This window comes from Sparus aurata, chromosome 7 (genome assembly GCF_900880675.1).
Source record: "Sparus aurata chromosome 7, fSpaAur1.1, whole genome shotgun sequence".
Classification (NCBI taxonomy): domain Eukaryota; kingdom Metazoa; phylum Chordata; class Actinopteri; order Spariformes; family Sparidae; genus Sparus; species Sparus aurata.
Genome location: NC_044193.1, coordinates 16,107,424 through 16,125,723, shown reverse-complemented (window position 1 = coordinate 16,125,723; position 18,300 = coordinate 16,107,424). Strand labels below are relative to the sequence as shown.

The 18,300-nt window shown below is 40.2% G+C and overlaps 1 protein-coding gene across 1 annotated transcript in view; it reads right to left on the bottom strand.

The window, feature by feature from the left end:
• Positions 1 to 1,372: 1,372 nt before the first annotated feature.
• Positions 1,373 to 18,300, bottom strand: part of LOC115585100 (deoxynucleoside triphosphate triphosphohydrolase SAMHD1-like) — a 41,797-nt gene continuing 24,869 nt past the window's right edge. The window contains exons 4-15 of the mRNA XM_030423202.1: positions 13,235 to 13,305; positions 7,692 to 7,850; positions 7,495 to 7,595; positions 7,199 to 7,307; positions 7,011 to 7,102; positions 6,741 to 6,856; positions 5,477 to 5,604; positions 4,452 to 4,514; positions 3,448 to 3,528; positions 3,199 to 3,303; positions 2,933 to 3,058; positions 1,373 to 2,337 (exon numbers count right to left, since the gene is read on the bottom strand). Coding sequence (XP_030279062.1) covers positions 2,287 to 2,337; positions 2,933 to 3,058; positions 3,199 to 3,303; positions 3,448 to 3,528; positions 4,452 to 4,514; positions 5,477 to 5,604; positions 6,741 to 6,856; positions 7,011 to 7,102; positions 7,199 to 7,307; positions 7,495 to 7,595; positions 7,692 to 7,850; positions 13,235 to 13,305 — 1,202 coding nt within the window. The 3' untranslated portion in view covers positions 1,373 to 2,286. The remainder of the gene's footprint in view (positions 2,338 to 2,932; positions 3,059 to 3,198; positions 3,304 to 3,447; positions 3,529 to 4,451; positions 4,515 to 5,476; positions 5,605 to 6,740; positions 6,857 to 7,010; positions 7,103 to 7,198; positions 7,308 to 7,494; positions 7,596 to 7,691; positions 7,851 to 13,234; positions 13,306 to 18,300) is intronic.

Genomic DNA, 18,300 nt, shown 5'->3' with positions numbered 1-18,300 from the left:
TAGGAAAAATCTTGGTTTGGCTTAAAATACCTATTTTGGTCGCCAAACTCCCAGATGGAGATGGTCTGACTTCTGTAGAGTAAAGTAGATGATTCTGTACTAAGATGCACGCAAGCATGTGGATGGGATGCTTCAAATTCCTGCCAATGGTTTCACACTTTTTCTCAGATCTTTTAATAACTCAAACAATGTGCAAGCAGAGACAGGGAAGAAGAAGTCTGGATACCTGGATACTAGCAAACACTGTATGTAAACAAATCAGGATGTGAAATTTAAAAAAAATTGCAAATGTTTTATAAGGAAAGAAAGGTATTCAACATGTTTGTTAGACCTTAAGGATACACAAAATTGTTTTGGTTAACGCTGACTTAAGGAAAACTCCACTTTTCAGATTTTGAAAATAGAAAAACTATTTTCCCTTTTGAATTTCACTGTTACCATGCTGCCTGCTTCTCACCAAGGTATGAGAGAAAAAAAAAGAAATGCCTTAAATTAAGGGGTTTTCATTGTTTGTACTATGTACTGTATATTTATAGCATTCAATTAATGAGGAAGTCTCTTTTATAAGTGAGACCAAACCAAGCCAGGGTCTAAACTGTGCAAAAGGCAACAATGTTAGGGCATGTGTGAAGACACTGCAGCTGATCAAGAGTTTGGCCTGTAGATCATTCCAGCACTAAGGACCATAGTAGGACAGGCTTGATTTTCCAATCTGACATAGAAGTTGGGTTACTTTGAACTGAAGTGACTTGAGATCAGGAACATTTTGCAATGCATATTAAGGGCATGTACACCCCCCTGAAAGAGCTGGCCATGATGCTTGTGCAGAGCAACAGCAGCATTGACGAGCCAGAGAGAGAGAAGGGAAATTCATGCGTTTAAATAACCCGCTCAATAGAGAGGGTGCGTTTGTGAGATGGTCCGGAGAGAGAAGCATATCACGTGTGTATATGGCAGTGAAGCTCGAGTTGACTGCCTGATCTAGCTCGCAGGCGTCGCTTCATTTAGTAATGAGCCATCACAAAGCCACTGCATTAAGACTCAACGTGTTTGATATGAGCTTAATTAATTAAAGATGTGTTCTGAAATAATGACATTTTTTAAATCACATTCTTTTCTTAATTCCTTTAAGCTTCATATGGGGGGGGAGGGGGTTCCCATATTATCTGCTATAAATACATTGCATCATAAAAACTCAAATTCAACTGTTGTTATAGTTATATAGCTTTCCCATCTTTCGTGAGTATATGATTTTATCCAATGTTAGACAAGTTGAACTACAAGATGACACACAACAAAGAGGAAAAAGAGCTTTATTTTTTTAAAAGGAGCAGGCACAATCTGTTATGAACTCATCTCAATAAGGATACAGTTGAAAGATTATAATAACCTCTGGTTTCCCTTTATTTATTCCACACAATGAGCAAATCACGACATCCAAAGTCTGTCTTAACCACATTCATACAGGTGGTTACATCAAAGAAATGAAAGTGAGTTCTATAGCATGACAAATCAATGAATGTCTATTTTATATTCATAGATAAAATACAAAGTACCAAAAAAGAGTAAAATAATCACAGCCACCACTAAGAATTTACTTAAATCAAAAATCACTCCAAGTCAAAACATTATATTATCAGATATCCATATTGATTAACATGATTAACATCAGAACCAAACACCACTAAATAATCGAAACTCCTAATCAAGAAACAAATGTTTACTTTAAATAACCTACCCCATTGCAGAAGTGCTTTACGCAGTGCTCTACATCTTTACCTGATCATGAAGAATACACAGATAATACACAAAGAAGCATAAATGTGACTGACGGCTGAATAAAACCCTGCAGTAAAACATTCAGTATTCAGTTTTACGCAAAGACATTTTAGGTAACCATGATTGATTTTTCACAACATAATTACATAAAGTAATGTATTTGGTACTAACATGATATTAAACATGGATTCAGTCTTAAATGAAGCATGTGCAGCTGCAGAAGGAGAAAGGCGTCTAAAACTTGACTTTAAAATGATCAAACTACAACAAAGATATGTGTATAATATTGAGCAGGCCTAAGTACATGCCCTGAATGTGCATTAATGCATCCTCATTGATACTCATTTACATGCGTCATTGTTTTTTTGTTTTTTTTTAGAGAAAAATGGTGTCACATACTCACCATATACAGCAGTTTAATAGTTTCTGATTATAATGAATAGATGAATACCAGGGAGTTTTTGGTTTCTTTCTTCAGTTTTGGATCTTCATCTTCCAAACTTCAGATTAATTGGTTGTTTCCCCACGGCTGTTCTCTGGTGTTCCATCGTCTCTAACCTGCATGTTGGTAAAGAAAGCGCAGACAAGCGCATCAATATAAACAAGAGCAGTGCAGCGTTAAAAGGAAAAGTGCCAAACGGTACCTCATTCCAGCCTATGACTTGTTGCTGCTACTTGTCTTTGTCTTATATGACAGATCATTTGGAGTTGGTGGATTGTTTGCCAGAAAAAAACAAGATACTTCAAGATGCCACACTGGGCTCTAAGACTTTTTATATCTATATACTATAGCTCTATTAGTCAATTAATGTAGCAGAGAATCGGTGGATTAATTAAATGTATGATTAATTGGTTGTTTCACGGCTGTTCCCTGGTGTTCCGTTGTCTCTGTCCTGCAGGTTGGTAGCGCAGACAAGTGCATCAGTATAAACAAGAGCAGTGCAGCGTTAAAAGGAAAAATGCCAAATGTTACCTGGATCCAGCTTATGACTTGTGAGGATCTGCTCACTGTTGTCTTATGTGACTAATTTGGAGTTGGTGGATTTTTTACTTTATTTTACTTTATCAATATAAAATAGCTCTATTACACAGTTAATGTAGAAAAGAATCAGTAGATCCATTGACCCAAATTGTTTTTAGATCTAATTGTTACCTTTTGATTTTTCCACAGTTTGAGCAATGGGTGGTCCTTTGCAGCGCTCAGACTTGTATCATCAGTCTTCTTGCAGAAAATTCTTACTATGGTCTCAGAAAAGTTTTTTGGGAGAAGTTGGGACACCTTAGAAATGACAGCAGCATAATGTTGTGATTAATAACAAACCAGTAGCTGCCCCTTGAATAACAACACACAGGGCACAGGCAGCTCATGCAAGGAAAGACTAAGATGAAATATTCTGTCATCATTGCTTTAGTTCTGACCTCCTCTTTGGGGAGCTTGAATGCCTTGTCTGGTTTCTCCTTGCTGTAGAAGTGCATATAATCCACAGGGTTCTTGTCTTTCTTCCCATAGTCCAGAGTAATGACCTAAACAACCACGGTGAGATAGAAGTTTGATTTCATTTTCACAAGTGAATTTTGCCAAAACAGAGGGTTGAACATCTGACAAATCAAATAAGTCATCAAGATTTTAAGAAAAGTGAAGTTAAAGTAATCAGACCAAAAACATACCGAAATTTCAAAGTCCTCTGGTTGCAGCCTTTCATTGAGCTCTGCCAATCCCGCTTCCCAAGCTTCTTTCACAGCCTTCAGCTGGGAGGAAAAAAGTTAAGAAACAGGTGGAATATCTTTGTTTCTCTGTCTCTGGCTCCCTGACATCATTAAAACAGTGTTTTTCCTCACCCCAAAATTAAGTTTTAAGTGTGGAAGTCCATTTTCCCCTCTTATGTTTGGAGAAAGTGGAGCTTTTGAAAAATTATAATGTAACCCTGCACAGTATTGGAATAACATGTAGCCTACAATACATATTATCAAGAGCATAACATTGGTTTGAAAAGTGGGGGGACACACAAAAAAGTAGGGGGTCTGATTTGAATACCATTTTATACATTTCTACTTGCTTTTAATCATATTCCCAGCTACTTAAAAGCAACACATTATGATGAACATGGCTATCATGATTAGTTTTAAATTCTGTCAGTAAATATACATGAGAAAAAACTGTTTTCCTCTCTGCATATTAACCTACAAACCTACTGAACATCACATGCTGTGGGATATAAGCTATACCTTAAAAAATAGGACTTAAGCACATTATTTATGGAGCTATCAACAGATAATGTCCATTTGTAACTTCAATCACAGCATATAAAAGATTGATCAAAAATGACATATATACAGTTTATTTTAACTATTCATTTAATAACAATATAATTAAGTATATGAACTCTTCCTTTGTCTGCCTGCATCTCCCTGCCTGTGCCTGCTCCCACAGGTCTCTCCTCTGCTTGCATCTTATATGAAAACAGAGCTTTGTTCAATGTTACTGATTAGAAAACATTTACATTTTTCCCTTTGAAATTGATTAATAATTCAATTCATTGGTAGCATCACTGATATGTAACAGTTAAGAACGAGTTTTGGATTAAAATGTGTTCACTTATCACGTTAACTTCTTACTCTCATTGTTGATAAACATGAATCACCTAATCCTTTATACAGAGCCTGTAACCCACCTGCAACTCAGTGTTTCTCCTTGCCTCATCCTCCCATTCTTTCTCAGGCACAGCATCTGGTTTCTGATATGAAAGAAGCAACATGAAAATTGAAAAAAAAAAAAAAGAAAAGAAAACTTTAATTAATCAATGCTGATATGAGAATAGGGTGGGAAATTAACTTGTTGAATCACTGGCCACAGTAGTAGGTAGATTTCCAAATTCTACCAATGTTTTCAAAGGGACAGTGACAAGTTAGATCACATCAAGATAACAGTTAACTAGACAGGATGTTATTCTGGCTCAGTAACTATAGCGTTTTCATCAACCAACTCACGTCTCCTTTCCTCCTTTTAAGAAAAAGCATCAAATTTTGCTGTTGTTGATGACGCTTCATTTTTTCATCACAAAACGCTACGATGAAGTTACCACTCTACTGCTGCGTTCCAGAAAAGTTGGAGGTCGGAATTTCCCAGTTGAAATTTCCAATTTCCGACCTCCAAGCGTTCCAGGTGCACGGCATTGACCATAGTTGCATGATGTCAGACGCGACGGAAATTCCGACCTCTGACATTTTCTGAAATGCAGCATCATTACACAAACCGTCCTTGACTCACAGCGAGAGTGGGTCCACTTAATTACTAACCTGGCATACGCTGGTGTTGCTGGGCGGAGTTTTGCCATCCTAGTGGATGTTACGCCTAAGCATATTATAATGTAAATGGGCTGCACTTTAAACCTTAACAGATACAGTGCTTAACAATTCCTCATTCACACACTCACACATTCATGCCGGCCATGCAAGGCGCTGGCGCTAAATTCAATTTCTAAGAATGCTACTGATAGGAATTTGCTGTGGTCGACATGAAATCCAGGCACAACACTTATGTAAGGTGTGTAAAATGATAGCGAGAACAGAAACCAGCAATGTGCACTTAACAAGAAAAAAAGAGTTTTACATCCAACTCTGTTGTAATATTGAACTAGTTAACATTTCAAACAGATGTGTAAAGCAATATGGCCACAAAGAGACATTAGATACGCACGTCGGGTTTCTCAATCAACTTTTGACCTAGAAACTTGTAAAGGTCTCGAGAGATGATCCTCTCCAGAATCTCCCGAGCCTCTTTCAGGTCGTCGGAGGAAGAGAAGAGAATTTGCTCAAACACATGATCTACAGGACAAAAAAAGGAATAGGTTCGAATTTGACAAGCTTATAGTAATTAATAAATCATGTGACAATGTGATAAAATTATAATTCATTCTTAAATACGTAATGATAATGATGATGATGATAATGACAATGTATTATTCATATTATTTAAACATCCTCGATGAACGCTGGCTCAATCTGGTATTTTCATGTTTATCACTGATCACAACTATGCAATTTACAGGATCTGGTGTCATTTCATGTGTATGATCACATGATCATTACTACCTTTAATAAAAACCTCTTAGATACATAGATACTTCACTGACTGCTTTTGTTCACAAGAGTGATGTGGCAAAGCAGCTGCCATATGAGAATCCAGGCCGCCGGATGCATGTATCTCTAGGCTGGAGGTTTAGCCATGATTTGAAAAGCTTGCTGAATTTTGAACTTGTTGTCAGGCGGATTCTCTATGATATATTTACAATGTACAATCCGTAATTACCGTTATTATATTCCTTCATGTAAAATCGCATCAATGTTAGAAAAAAATATGATAATAAATGATGGTTGACATTTGTGTCACACAGTAAGTACATAAATACATAGTCAGTGTATTAGCAGGTTTGTGAAGACTTGTGATAACATGTTCTCTTAACTAAATCTAACAATGTTGTACAATTGAAGTAAGTGACAGATTCAGCTCTAATCCCTAAAATGTATAAAAAGATTGATGATGATTGATAAATAGTTTTTTCAGCATCTTACAGGTATATAGAAGTATAAAAATGTTAATCTTTTGTTTTTTATCTAACATATCAAGACAGTCACTTACAAGAAGGATCATCTGTAATGTACAAATTCAACATGTTTGTAACATTAATATATTGTAAAAAACCTTTCACATGGTAAATGTTGTTCTCTGCTGATTGATTTTGAAATTTGCGGCACATTTTTATACCTCTGCACCGGTGAAAGCCGAGGCTGGAGACATTATGTTTTCAGGTTGTCAAATACCATTCTTGAATGTGGTATTACAACAGCGCCTTGAGGCAACTTTTTCAAATCTGTCATAAACATCTACTTGGGGTAAAGGATGAATTGATAATTGATAATTGATATTTTGGTGGTCAAAGATCACAGTGGTATCTACAGACCTGTCAGCTTGGTGTAGGCCTCCATATTATCCATGGCTGTGGAGAGAGTGAACATCCTCCCTCCTGAGCCTTTAATCTCGATGTGCTCATCTGCTTTTAGAAAAGCATCTGTGATCCTGAATAATCATACCCAACAACATTACCTCTTTGAAGAACATGTTGCAGTGTCACATACAAGAGAGTAATTCATGTGGGAAATGACATAAGCTACATCAGACGGCAGACTACACTATATCTTGAAGTGCCAACATGGGAAGGGTATGTACTTACATAGTCTCTATGATCCCTTTAACTTTGTGTTGGTAGGCTCTCTTGTGGAGATAGTACCTTGTGTGGAACATGTTGTAGATATTGCTCACCTCCTGTTAAAATACCCAAAAGTTTAGTCACAACTAATCAGATAAATGGATTGCTGTTTAAAATCTGATAAAAAAAAGCAGTAGTAACAATGTCTGAACCTTGTCTCTAACACAGATCTGCTTGTCGCCGTCCACCTCACACACCCTGGCAAAGTGAAAGAAGCGGCGATAGTCAAAGTTGTTCTTCATGCCCAGGTGGTGGCAGTCCCTGAAATAAATCAAAGTTGATAAATATGTGAATAAATTGGTCTTAATATGTTTAACTAATCAATTCACCCTGAGGAAATCTGTATATTGTTAAAATAATCCAGAGAATATTGTTATCGTAATACATAGACATATCATTCCATATCAAAAAGTGAATTGTTCTACAGTAGCTGTTCAGCAAGTCCCACCTTGCAAAGTAGTCAAACTTGTCCACATCAATGCCATTTCTTTTGTTGGACACGATTTCATAGAGGAACGACTTTTCCTTTCCCCGACCTTTATATGACCACTGAGAAGATGACACACAAGAGTGGGTTTAGATATTGGCTGCTGTAAAAATGATGATACTGATTGATTTCACACAATTCACGTGAGCATGACTGACTCCCTTGTCTTGAGCTGTTTTAGTGTCCAGGGGTCCGTCAATCATTTCTTTGATGAAGACCACATCATTAGTCAGGTTCAGGTTCCACTTCTCCATCTCCTTCTTCAGGCCATTGACTTCCACCAGGTAGTCAAACATTTCTATAGAGGCCTTCTCATGCTGCAACATAAACAGACTCATTCATATATCATATTTCCCTCACTGGACAAGTAGTTTGCTAAAACATGTGGTTATAACTTACAGCGGAGGTTCTCAGAGATTTCTGCAGCGCCCCTTTTGTAGATAACAGTATTTGGATTAGTAACCCCAGGGGCCCCTGAGCAATGATCTAATGGACCAGGTCTGCAATGGCTCTTTTCCTAACATGCTTGCACAAAAGCAAATCTTTTCCTCAAATCATCGGCATCAATAATCAGATGTATGTTAATTGTCTTTGTTACTGTCAGTCGCCTCACCCATCTGCAGAGCAAAGTGGTTGTCTTGTATCTTGTCATTATGCTTCTCCTCTAAATCCTTTGACATTTCATAAATGCGCCTTGAAATAGTATTGTTTCAAAAAGAATGTCCTTTAGTAGGCTGGCTATTGCTTTGTCAATCATAGATGAAACCATATCAATAGCACAGTTGAATTCCTCAGCTATAGTGTGTGGCATTTTAAACTGAGCAGCTCTGGAGGCTACCTTGTGGAAGGCAAGTTGATTATTAATACCTCAAGATAATCACAAAGAGGCCAGGTGGTGACATTTGTGCATAGCTCTCCTTTTTGCATTTAGTGTTTCTTGAAATATGACCTGAAGTGACAGGCTATAACTGTCACAGGGGTAAGGTAATTTTATTGTGTATTTTAAACTCCCAGTGTTTTTAACTAGTAATATGTCTGCTTTTTAGTGTGTATTTTTAATTGTGTGTTTTTATTGCATTTCGTGTACACTGGGAGTGTGTGTGCTTTTATTTTGAAAAACCTTATCCTAGTTGTGACGCTCCCAAATCTAATCATCACACCTGAGAGAGATTGGCGAGACTTTAAAAAGGACTAAAAGAAGGAGGAAGACGGAAAAAAGGGGCAGTGGCACCAAGGACGCCGGGAATGCCGAGGATGGCGGGCGCCTTGGCTCCGAGGCACCGAGGACGTCGGGATGGTGGGCGCTGGCCTGGAGGTTACGGACCGAACCGATGACGTGTTGGCGCCTGTACTTGTGCTGCCGCCTTCCGCCCGCAGATAAGACTTGAACTGTTTTATTGGACTTTTACCACCCCTTAGTTTTAGCTTCATTTTAACTTTCCAGTGCACCTTTTACTAGCTCCCACGTCTTATCGTTTTATGGACTTTCACCTGTGATTTTTATCTGATTTTATTCAGTGAATAAATATCAGTGTGCATCCTGTTTGACATTGTGGTTTCTTGGTTTTAACGACTGCTCTCTCGCCTGATTTCAAATGTAATCAATTTTAACTAAACACCTTTTTTTTTTTTAAAAATTACATAATTTTAACTTTTTACACACCATATACTCCTGCGTTACATAACGACTCAGCCATCTTCTGTATTATTGTTTCCGTTGTATTCAATGAATATTCTACAACATGTCTTCAGTTTTTATTGTGATCAATGTTATGAATTCATATTTTTCTCCCTGGACTGAGATCTAAAGGACACTAAGGGCTCTATCTTAACGATCTGAAACGCAAGTATCAAACGCAAAACGCAAGTAGCTTTGTGGGCGGATCTCAGGCGCTGTTGCTATTATGCCGGTGGGATAAATGACTCTTGCGCCCGATGCAAATCTAAAATGGGTGTGTCTGAAGTAGCTACATTAGTCATAGGTGTGGTTTGGGCGTAACGTGCAATAAACTAATCAGAGCGTCATCTCACATTCCCTTTAATAGCAGGCGCGCTTGTTCCATGGCGGATTGCTATTATAATAAAGAATTTGCCAGGCGCACACCAGGAGTGGTTCACAGCCGAGGAGACCAACATTCTCGTCAGGGCTGTAAAAGACCGAGAAGTGGCCTTGTATGGGAATGGGAGAAACCCATCCAAATTAGCTCTGGTTAAACGGGCGTGGCGTTTCTAAGGCTGGCATCCCCAGGACATCGCACCAGGCCTCGGGAGCAGTGCGCACAGGCCGAGCAGTGCGCAACGGCCAGCTGATGATGGAGCAACGCAAACACCAAGGTGCAGAGGATCCAGACCCACTACAAGCCGTGGCAGCATTGTCAGACCGGACCGCACTGTCCGGGATGCGGCAAGGTATTAATGCCCGTCTTGCCCGGGTGGCGATGTTGCTGCGGCCTCTCAGGCGCATCGCCTCAAGTCTCCAAACGCACCACCTGCTCCTGTTGTGCCCCGTCCTCCTCCTCCCCCAACTCCATCTCTGTCCACCCGCTCCACTAGGAGCACATCGCGCATTGCCACTCCCGGACCCTCACGGCTACGGCGGGCGTGTCGCATATCAGAGGTTAACAGAATTAGTTCTTCTGTTTAAATCTTTTCAACTTTTTTTTTTTGTATGGTTTGCAAAAACGGGAACTGCTTCCTTGTAGATGAGAGAAGCAAAGTGTATGCACGTTGAGCACACGCTACATTATGGCCAAGCATGCGCCTTTAAAATAGCATCTGAATAAGCGCCACTGACTTTAGACTAGGTTTTTCCTGGTCTGTTGCGGAAGTGTTTTCTGAAACTGCAAAATAGTACCAGGGAACGTTTGCCCCGGAACACGCCTCCTCTTTTCGCTGAACTGCCCCCGGGAGAGCAAAGTCATTCCCTAATTTAAGGACGTGCGTCTGTGGAGGGAAAATTCCAATGTGCGCCGAATGCAAAATAGGAATTACACAAGCGCCAGTGTACAAAGTCAATTGCACTTAGTGCAAGATAGATCCCTAAAACTGTGTGTATTACACAAAACTGCCAAATATAAACTTTCTCCTCTTCTTTAATGACAATGGAGTAGCTAACCTATTTCAGATGCCTTTTTGTACAAAGGCAGTGCTGGGGAAGCTACTTTGCAAGCGTAGCTTGTAAAACTACATGTAGTTCAGCCTGGCAGTAGTTTCAACAAACTACATTTCTACCGCTGGAGAAATGTCGTTTGTAAAACTACAGCTAAAAAAAGTAACTTTAGCAACTACTTATACTCATTATACTAATTTAACTCAGTGTTAAATAAATCAACATATGGTGTATATGAAACAAAATACAATAGCCTACAAAACATTCCCATGCCAGCAGAAATACATACTTGCCAACATTCGGTTGTGAAAAATAGGGAGATTTTTTTCATCGGTGTATTGGCTCAAGTAACAAGGTTCCTTCACCTGGTGTGCGATTTATTTGTCATAATTTCTTGCCTTATATTTAAAACCACACAAAATTCTTAGAACAGTGTTTCCCCTAAATTTTTTTTTTATAGCAGCTGTGCTCTGAGTTGATAACACTACACTAGGGGTTCTGGGGGCATGCCCCCCGGAAGAAAATTTTGAAAAATGACCCTTTAAATTTTTGAAAATAAAAGAATTTCATTTTCAGAATTTCACAATCAGAATCTAAAACATGAGACAAACTAGTGTAGAAGCTGACATTACTGCTTGAAAATATGTTAACATCCTGAGCATTAGAGAACTTTTTTATTTTCAGAAGTCAGTGGGCCACATGACATGGAAGCTATTGAGAAAAATAATCATCATTTCTGCATATTAATATTCATATTAAATAGAGGAAGCACTAAAATACAATAACAATAGGTGTCTTATTCATCCAGTTTACTGATACAATCTGCTGCTGGTTTGGAGTCACTGGGTTACATGACATAAAAGATATTGAAAAAAACTGCAATTATTTTGTATTAATGTATTTCTGCTCAGTAATTTAATGAGGGTCCCTAAATCAGTCTCCAGTGATTCAGCTGGAGGCTCTGGGAGGTGAGCTGACCGTCCTCCTGCTGCTAACACTGGGTGAACCTCAGTAAAGTCTCAGCTGGACCCGAGTAGATATCCACAGAATATCCAAACTGAAACTAACTTCACCCCAGTTCGACGAGTCGCCTGTTGCAGCCTTTGAATAGGATGACGAGGATTTCAGTCGCTCAACTTAAACGGTGACTTGTAGAAACTATACAAATAGCAGTAATGACAATAATAATCGATTTCAAGATAACTTAGGGGAAGTGCTTTCACTGTGTGCAACTTAAATTCCCCATTCGATCGTGATATTAAACCGAGAAAAATCATGTCATCATCAAAATCAAATGTCATTATGTCTCACCAGAGCATCATTTTCAGGTCGGAAATACCGGATTGCGGGATTTATCAGGAACAATCACACACCTGCTCATCCGCACAGGCAGGCCAGGGTTGCCAGATACTGTAAGAAATATGCCCCACAATCTTATTTGTTTCCTTTACTGTAAAATCGGGAGATTAACGGGAGAAATTACTGACGGGAGCATCGAGGGAGATAGGGTTAAAAATCGGGAGTCTCCCGCGTGAATCGGGAGAGTTGGCAACTATGGAAATATGCCTCTCAAGTTTTATTTTTTAAAGAACAAAAGCTGACATTTTGGGTCAACATTACAGGAACTTCAGGCACTAACACTTAGGCACTTGAACTACAAGATGCCAGGGCAGAATCGCTTGTTGACACAACAGGTTGTCCATGACTGCTAGTGCCATATGAGCACTGCCTTCCTTGGCACAAAGACCTGCCCACTCTGTGAAGCATATGAGTGCTGCCAGGGCAAGCCAATCAGAGGCAGCGTTGGCTTAGTATGTCATGACGTGTTTCATGCCTTTTTTCAAAGAAAAATAAAATAAAATGTACATTATATAGATCTTCTTTTTAATAAAATATTTCATGTTATTGGCCCAAATCGTAGTTTGTAAATTGAGTAGTTAAACAACAGAAAATGGCCCAAGAAGTAGTTGAAATACTTGACGCAGCACAAAATATTAATGTAGTTCAACTACCAGCAAGTTACAGCAAATTGTAGTTAAGATATGTAGTTCAATTACATGTAGTTTAAGTCTCCCCAACACTGTACATAGTCTCGTTTGAAACGCCCACCTTCACGTGCTGGGCAGATTTAGGAAGTATTGGGGTGGAGTGTTCAGGTTGCATGCAATGCATCCAGGTACATGTAGGCAGGCTGTGCAAGCATGAAAACTCTAATGAGCCAACTTTCTCTGTCAAGACACCATGCACTGAGGATTTTATTGCCTCAATTAACTACATTAACCATCAACACTGAGTAGGATATCGACATAAAACATGACAAATGTCTCCTGTCAAGCACGTAGGTAGTAGAGTGGTTAGAGCACATGCTACGAAAGCAGTGGATCCTGGTTCGAATCCGGCCAGAGGACCTGTACTGCATGTCAAAATCCCCATCTCTCTCCCCTTTCCAATCTATCCACTGTCAACTAAAGGTGTCTATACCTCAAAAAAATCTTTAAAAAAAAAAGTCTCCCTCTCCCATGCAGTTCCTGTCTCTGTTTTTCTCTGCTCTTAATTTTCTGATTCTTTTTTCATACATCATGGAAAACTTACCTTCCACTCTTTGTCTGGATGTTGTTTCTTGATGAACATTCCATCATACAGGTGGGAAAAGGGCCCATGTCCTAGATATAGAGAGATATAAAATAACCTAATAATTATGGTGTGTGAACTGTACTGTGAGCTGCAGTGGCTCAGGAGGTAGAGCAGGTATGATGCTGGGTGATTTGATCCCCTGATCTTCCAGATGCATGTTACTTATGGTACTGAACCCCAAACTGCCCCTGGTGGCTTTTTCATCAGTGTGTAAATGGCTGAGCATTAAAATATCTTGAGGCTTTTTGGATATGAAGTGCTGCACTGCTTCTTGTTGGCCATACAAGTTGCAGAATAGTGTATCAATATGAGTGAATGGGTGAATGTATCAAGTGCTGTAGTGCTACCATCATGAACTTATCAGGCCTGTGTTTATATTAAATGAGGCAAGTTTTAGAGACGGGCCTTTACACTACCCCAAATTGAATGGTTGCATTTTTATAAATTAGCTATTTTAGGACCTGCATCCATTTGTTATTATTTTTTGCTGGAATTGTCAATTCATCAATTCAGCCATGTTTATCTGTTTGATGAATATGATAAACTCATGATGAAGTATTGCAGAATCTTTTCATCAGCGCATGAAAAAGCACAAAATAAAATACAGATTACAGCTATAAGTAATGAATCACAGTGACTATGATTGATAAGTTGATTGATGCATTTTGATTTACCTCTCACTATCGAGGAAACCATTGGGTGACAATTTATTGGAAGGTAATGAGTGACTTCTCTATTTTCCTGGATAATACAGCTGCATTAAGAAAAAACCTGCAACCAAGCTGTTCCTTAATAAGTTTTTTTATTTTGCTGAAACAGAGCAATTCATTCAGTTACCTTCTCTGTAATATTTTATCATACCAAGTGTGTAGTATTAAATGCAATTCTTTTGTTATCCCCTCGCGAAATGGTCATGTTACAGATGTTACATGTCGCGTTGGACTGCTAACCCTAATTAAAGTTATTTCCACACTGCAGAAATTTTATCCACAGATTTGCCAGAGTAACGCTTCATGTGCGTCTGAGTTCTGCCACAAATTGTGCTCTGACGTAAAAAAAAAAATCAAAAAATCAGGCTTGGAGCCACGTTCAAAATTGCCAATCCCCGATCAGTGGAAAAATGCCCATATCACCCTGATCCCAATCCTGCAGATCGGATCAGGACATCCCTAACAAACACTGTTGCCATAGTTCTTTTGAGCTTAACCAAAACTTCTCGCTTCAAACTATTCTTTCTTTTTATGTTAAGTTGATCTCAATCAAATTCAACACTGCAAATGTTTCACATTAACAGCCTCCCCATACCCTTTCTCTTCTTTCCTGTAAGGAATTTAATCTGGAATATCTGCTGGAACTTTTGAGTTTTAATTGGCATTATATGAAAATTAAAATTAGAACAGGTATATTGAAAAATACCTAAATAGTACATTTTCATGTGAAACTCTGCACAAATTGCCTCTATTTTCTTCATTCATTCTTCATTAAAGTGCCAGCCTTTTATTGAAAACACTCTGTAACACTGTATATTAGATAAACACCAGCCGTCAAACAAACAAACAATTTGGTGCTTTGTGCAAACTAGTAATAGTGAGAATTATGGGTGAATAAATCTAAGCGAACAAACTCAAAGAAAGCCGACCCATGAGTGAAAGAATAATGACCTCGGACACACCTGCTCTTGATGAAATCAAGACAATGCTTGTTGAACTAAAAACAGACATTAAGTCAGATCTTAAGACCGAAATGAGATTACTACGGGGTGAGATGAAAAACAGATTTGGGAAACTGGAAGAGAAAGTGACGACCCTGAATGAAGAAGTTAAAAATCTGGATGGCAGACTTGAAGTGGCGGAAAGTCGGATAAGTAGGCTACCTCGGAGGACCGTAATGATGCCCCGGAGAGATTGATATCTTTCCTCTTGCAAAGTAATCAATATTTGCAAGAAAAATGCCAAGATCTGGAAAACCGAGAGCGACGCAGCAATTTGAGGATTTACGGAGTGCCGGAGAACCCGGAGGCTGGAGATATACTGAAGTTCATAGACCCATTCATTAAAGGTCTCATAGATTACCACCCGATCGCAATCTGGGGATAGAAAGAGCCCACAGGTCACTCCAGAGGAAACCAACAAACCCGATCCCCTGAGATCAATTGTTGTAAAATTCTCAAGTTTTCAAATTAAAGAAAGTGTTCTACAAGGGGCATGGAAAAAAACAAGAAACTGGAGTTCAAGGGGAAGAGGATTTTTTTCGATCATGATCACTCTAACTCCCTGCAGAACAAAAAGAGAGAATATATCGAGATAAAGAAACAATTAAAACAGCAAGAAATTCGATTCCTCTCACGCTATCCCAATAAGTTTAAAGTTTTTCTGGAGACGGGAGTGGTGGTGTTCAACTCAGCTTGGGAAGCAGCAGATGGTCTACGTGTACATGGGATTTACTGCAAGTTGTCTGAAGCAGAACTTGCTCGGAAAGAACTGCATGGACTGGGCCGGTCAGCTATGTGGGTCTCAAGGTCCGAGCCTGAACTGAAACGTCAGACCATTAAGTATGGAGGACTAAACCTGACTTAAGAATAAATGAATAAATGAATGAATAAATAAATAAATGAATAAATGAATAAATAAATAAATAAACAAAGAAACGTATAGATAAATAAATGCATAATTCCCCCCATGTCGAAATGCAAGTGGTTGGACTATTATAACACACAAACAAATCATCCTTCTGGCGACTTTTTTTGTCAAAAGTGACTACCGACAAATCTAGCGACTTTCACTGGTGTTATTGGAGACTTTTGTGGTGTTTGGAGACTCTGACTTGAAAGCACGTATTACTCTGCAGTTACTGTGCTCAACAAGCAGCGGTTGCTGCCGTGAGTCCCTCCCCCGTCCAAAAGCACTCACTTGCGGTCAGTCTCTCAGTAGCCTCGTGCAGCAGTCCAGTCAGAGCAGAGAGGAGACACACAGCACACCGCGTCCAGGCTGCAAATGAATCGCGGATGCGCATCGCCGCCGCCGTTCCCGCCCTGGCTTACAGAGCAGGGTGTAAATGTAACGTATATTACCAAATAATAGCCGGGTTTCAATTGACCGCAGGGTCTCCTTTAAATGCCGGGTGCAGGTGTATATTTTGATAAATAACCGCCGGTTCCAAATAAATGCCGAGTCTAATTTATTTAATTTAAAAAATCAAGGAAGAGGATGTGACCACTGACGCTGCACGTTTTTCCTCTTCGCCTTGTTCACATATTGTGCTTGCTTTCTGTCAGTCAATATCACAGTGATGATCACCATGGTTCCGGTGCAGCAAAAAAATAAAAAGTACGACTTAAAATTCAAACTTTCTGTCGTAAAATATGCAGAGGAAAATTTGGGAGAAGCAGCCGCTAGATGTTTCTTTGTCGACCAGAAGAGAGTGAGAGACTGGTGAAAAAATCAAACTGAGCTTCAGCATCTGTCCGAGGAGGACAGCAACAGGGCCAGGCTGCTTGGTGGAGGGAGGAAGAAGGCGAGCGAGGAGCCTGAGATAAACATGCGGGAATGAGTTATCAGCAAACGGGCACGCCACGAGAGAGTGTCCCGCAAAATGATCAGGGCGAAACAAATGTACACCACCGTGAGTGACAGCAGAGATGAGGAGTTTGCAGCGAGTGCTGGTTGGCTGAATCGTTTCCTCCGCCGCAACAACTTCACTTGCAGAAGGATGCCAAAGAATTCACAGAGAAGCTGGCGAAGTTTGTAACGTTTTCATCCTGGATTTTTGAGAGGAAGGAATTAAACGCCTGTCCCAAATTGCTGCCTGGTCTGTTAAGCGATTGAAACAAATAAACGCCCCGGCCATTATTTGGTATCTTACGGTATGATAACTCTCCCGGCCGGGGAGAGAGACATGCATCACAGTGCTCAGCTGCAGACACATCAGAGAGGTGACGAGACGCGACTCATCATGACTGACAGGCATCAAGGCCACTCAGTGGTACCTTACCGACCCGCCCACAGCTATTTCATTCACCAAAACAGGGCCTGTGGCAATTCTGGGGGGGGGGGGGGGTTCATTTGTCGTGAATGTCTGTACTCTAAAACAACTCATGGGTGAAACAGTATGAGGCATTTGTTCACGCCGAGCGGCTCGAGAGCAGAGTGGAGACCGCTGTTAGCGGTCACAAGGTAACCTGGACGCTGCGCTACAGCGAGCAGCTAACAGCTATCTGCTAACATAACAGCTAAGCGGTCTTCGCGCTGCTCTCGAGCTGCTCTGCGCTGTAGCGCAGCGTCCAGGTTAACTTGTGAGACTGGTTACCATCGGGTATTTCTTTCATTCCGCACTGCGTTCAAATGGTTACTTAAAGCCATTGTTCCGAGCCGCATTACATCGTTATTAAGCTGAAGCCAAGTCAGTGTGAAAACTGTACACTGTCATATAGCCTGCTGGTCAAACAGTCTGCAGAGTACGTTGACATCCAGCCCGAACTCAGCGTGCGGTCAGTCGGCTGTGGCAAATCGTGAGACGTCCAGAGCAACCTGTGATACAAACACCTTTAGCGACCGTCGACAATGGTTCATAGGAAAGCCCAGACATGTGTCTCACTCTCGATGGTAACAGGTGTCACAAGTTAACCTGGACGCTGCGCTCTCAGCGCTACAGCAAGCAGCCAACAGCTAACAGCTAACTGCTAACAGCAGTCTCCACGCCGCTCTCGAGCCACTCGGCGTGAACAAATGCCTCAGACTGTTCCACCCATGAGTTGTTTGAGAGTACAGACATTCACGACAAAGACATCAGACCGACAACATGCTCTTTTGGACGATTTGTGCTCTGTAGCGCTCGTCTAACAGTGGTTTGCAGGTCGCAGCTCCGACATCTCTGTGTGGAATAGTAGTGTTCAAGCCACGTCAAAACAAATACACATATACATGACTTGGAGCGATGAGCAGAATGTTTTTCCTGGTTAGCGGACATGGCCGAGGACCCCTCTCTTTCCAGACAGGATTCTCAAACCACACCACCAGCACATCTGG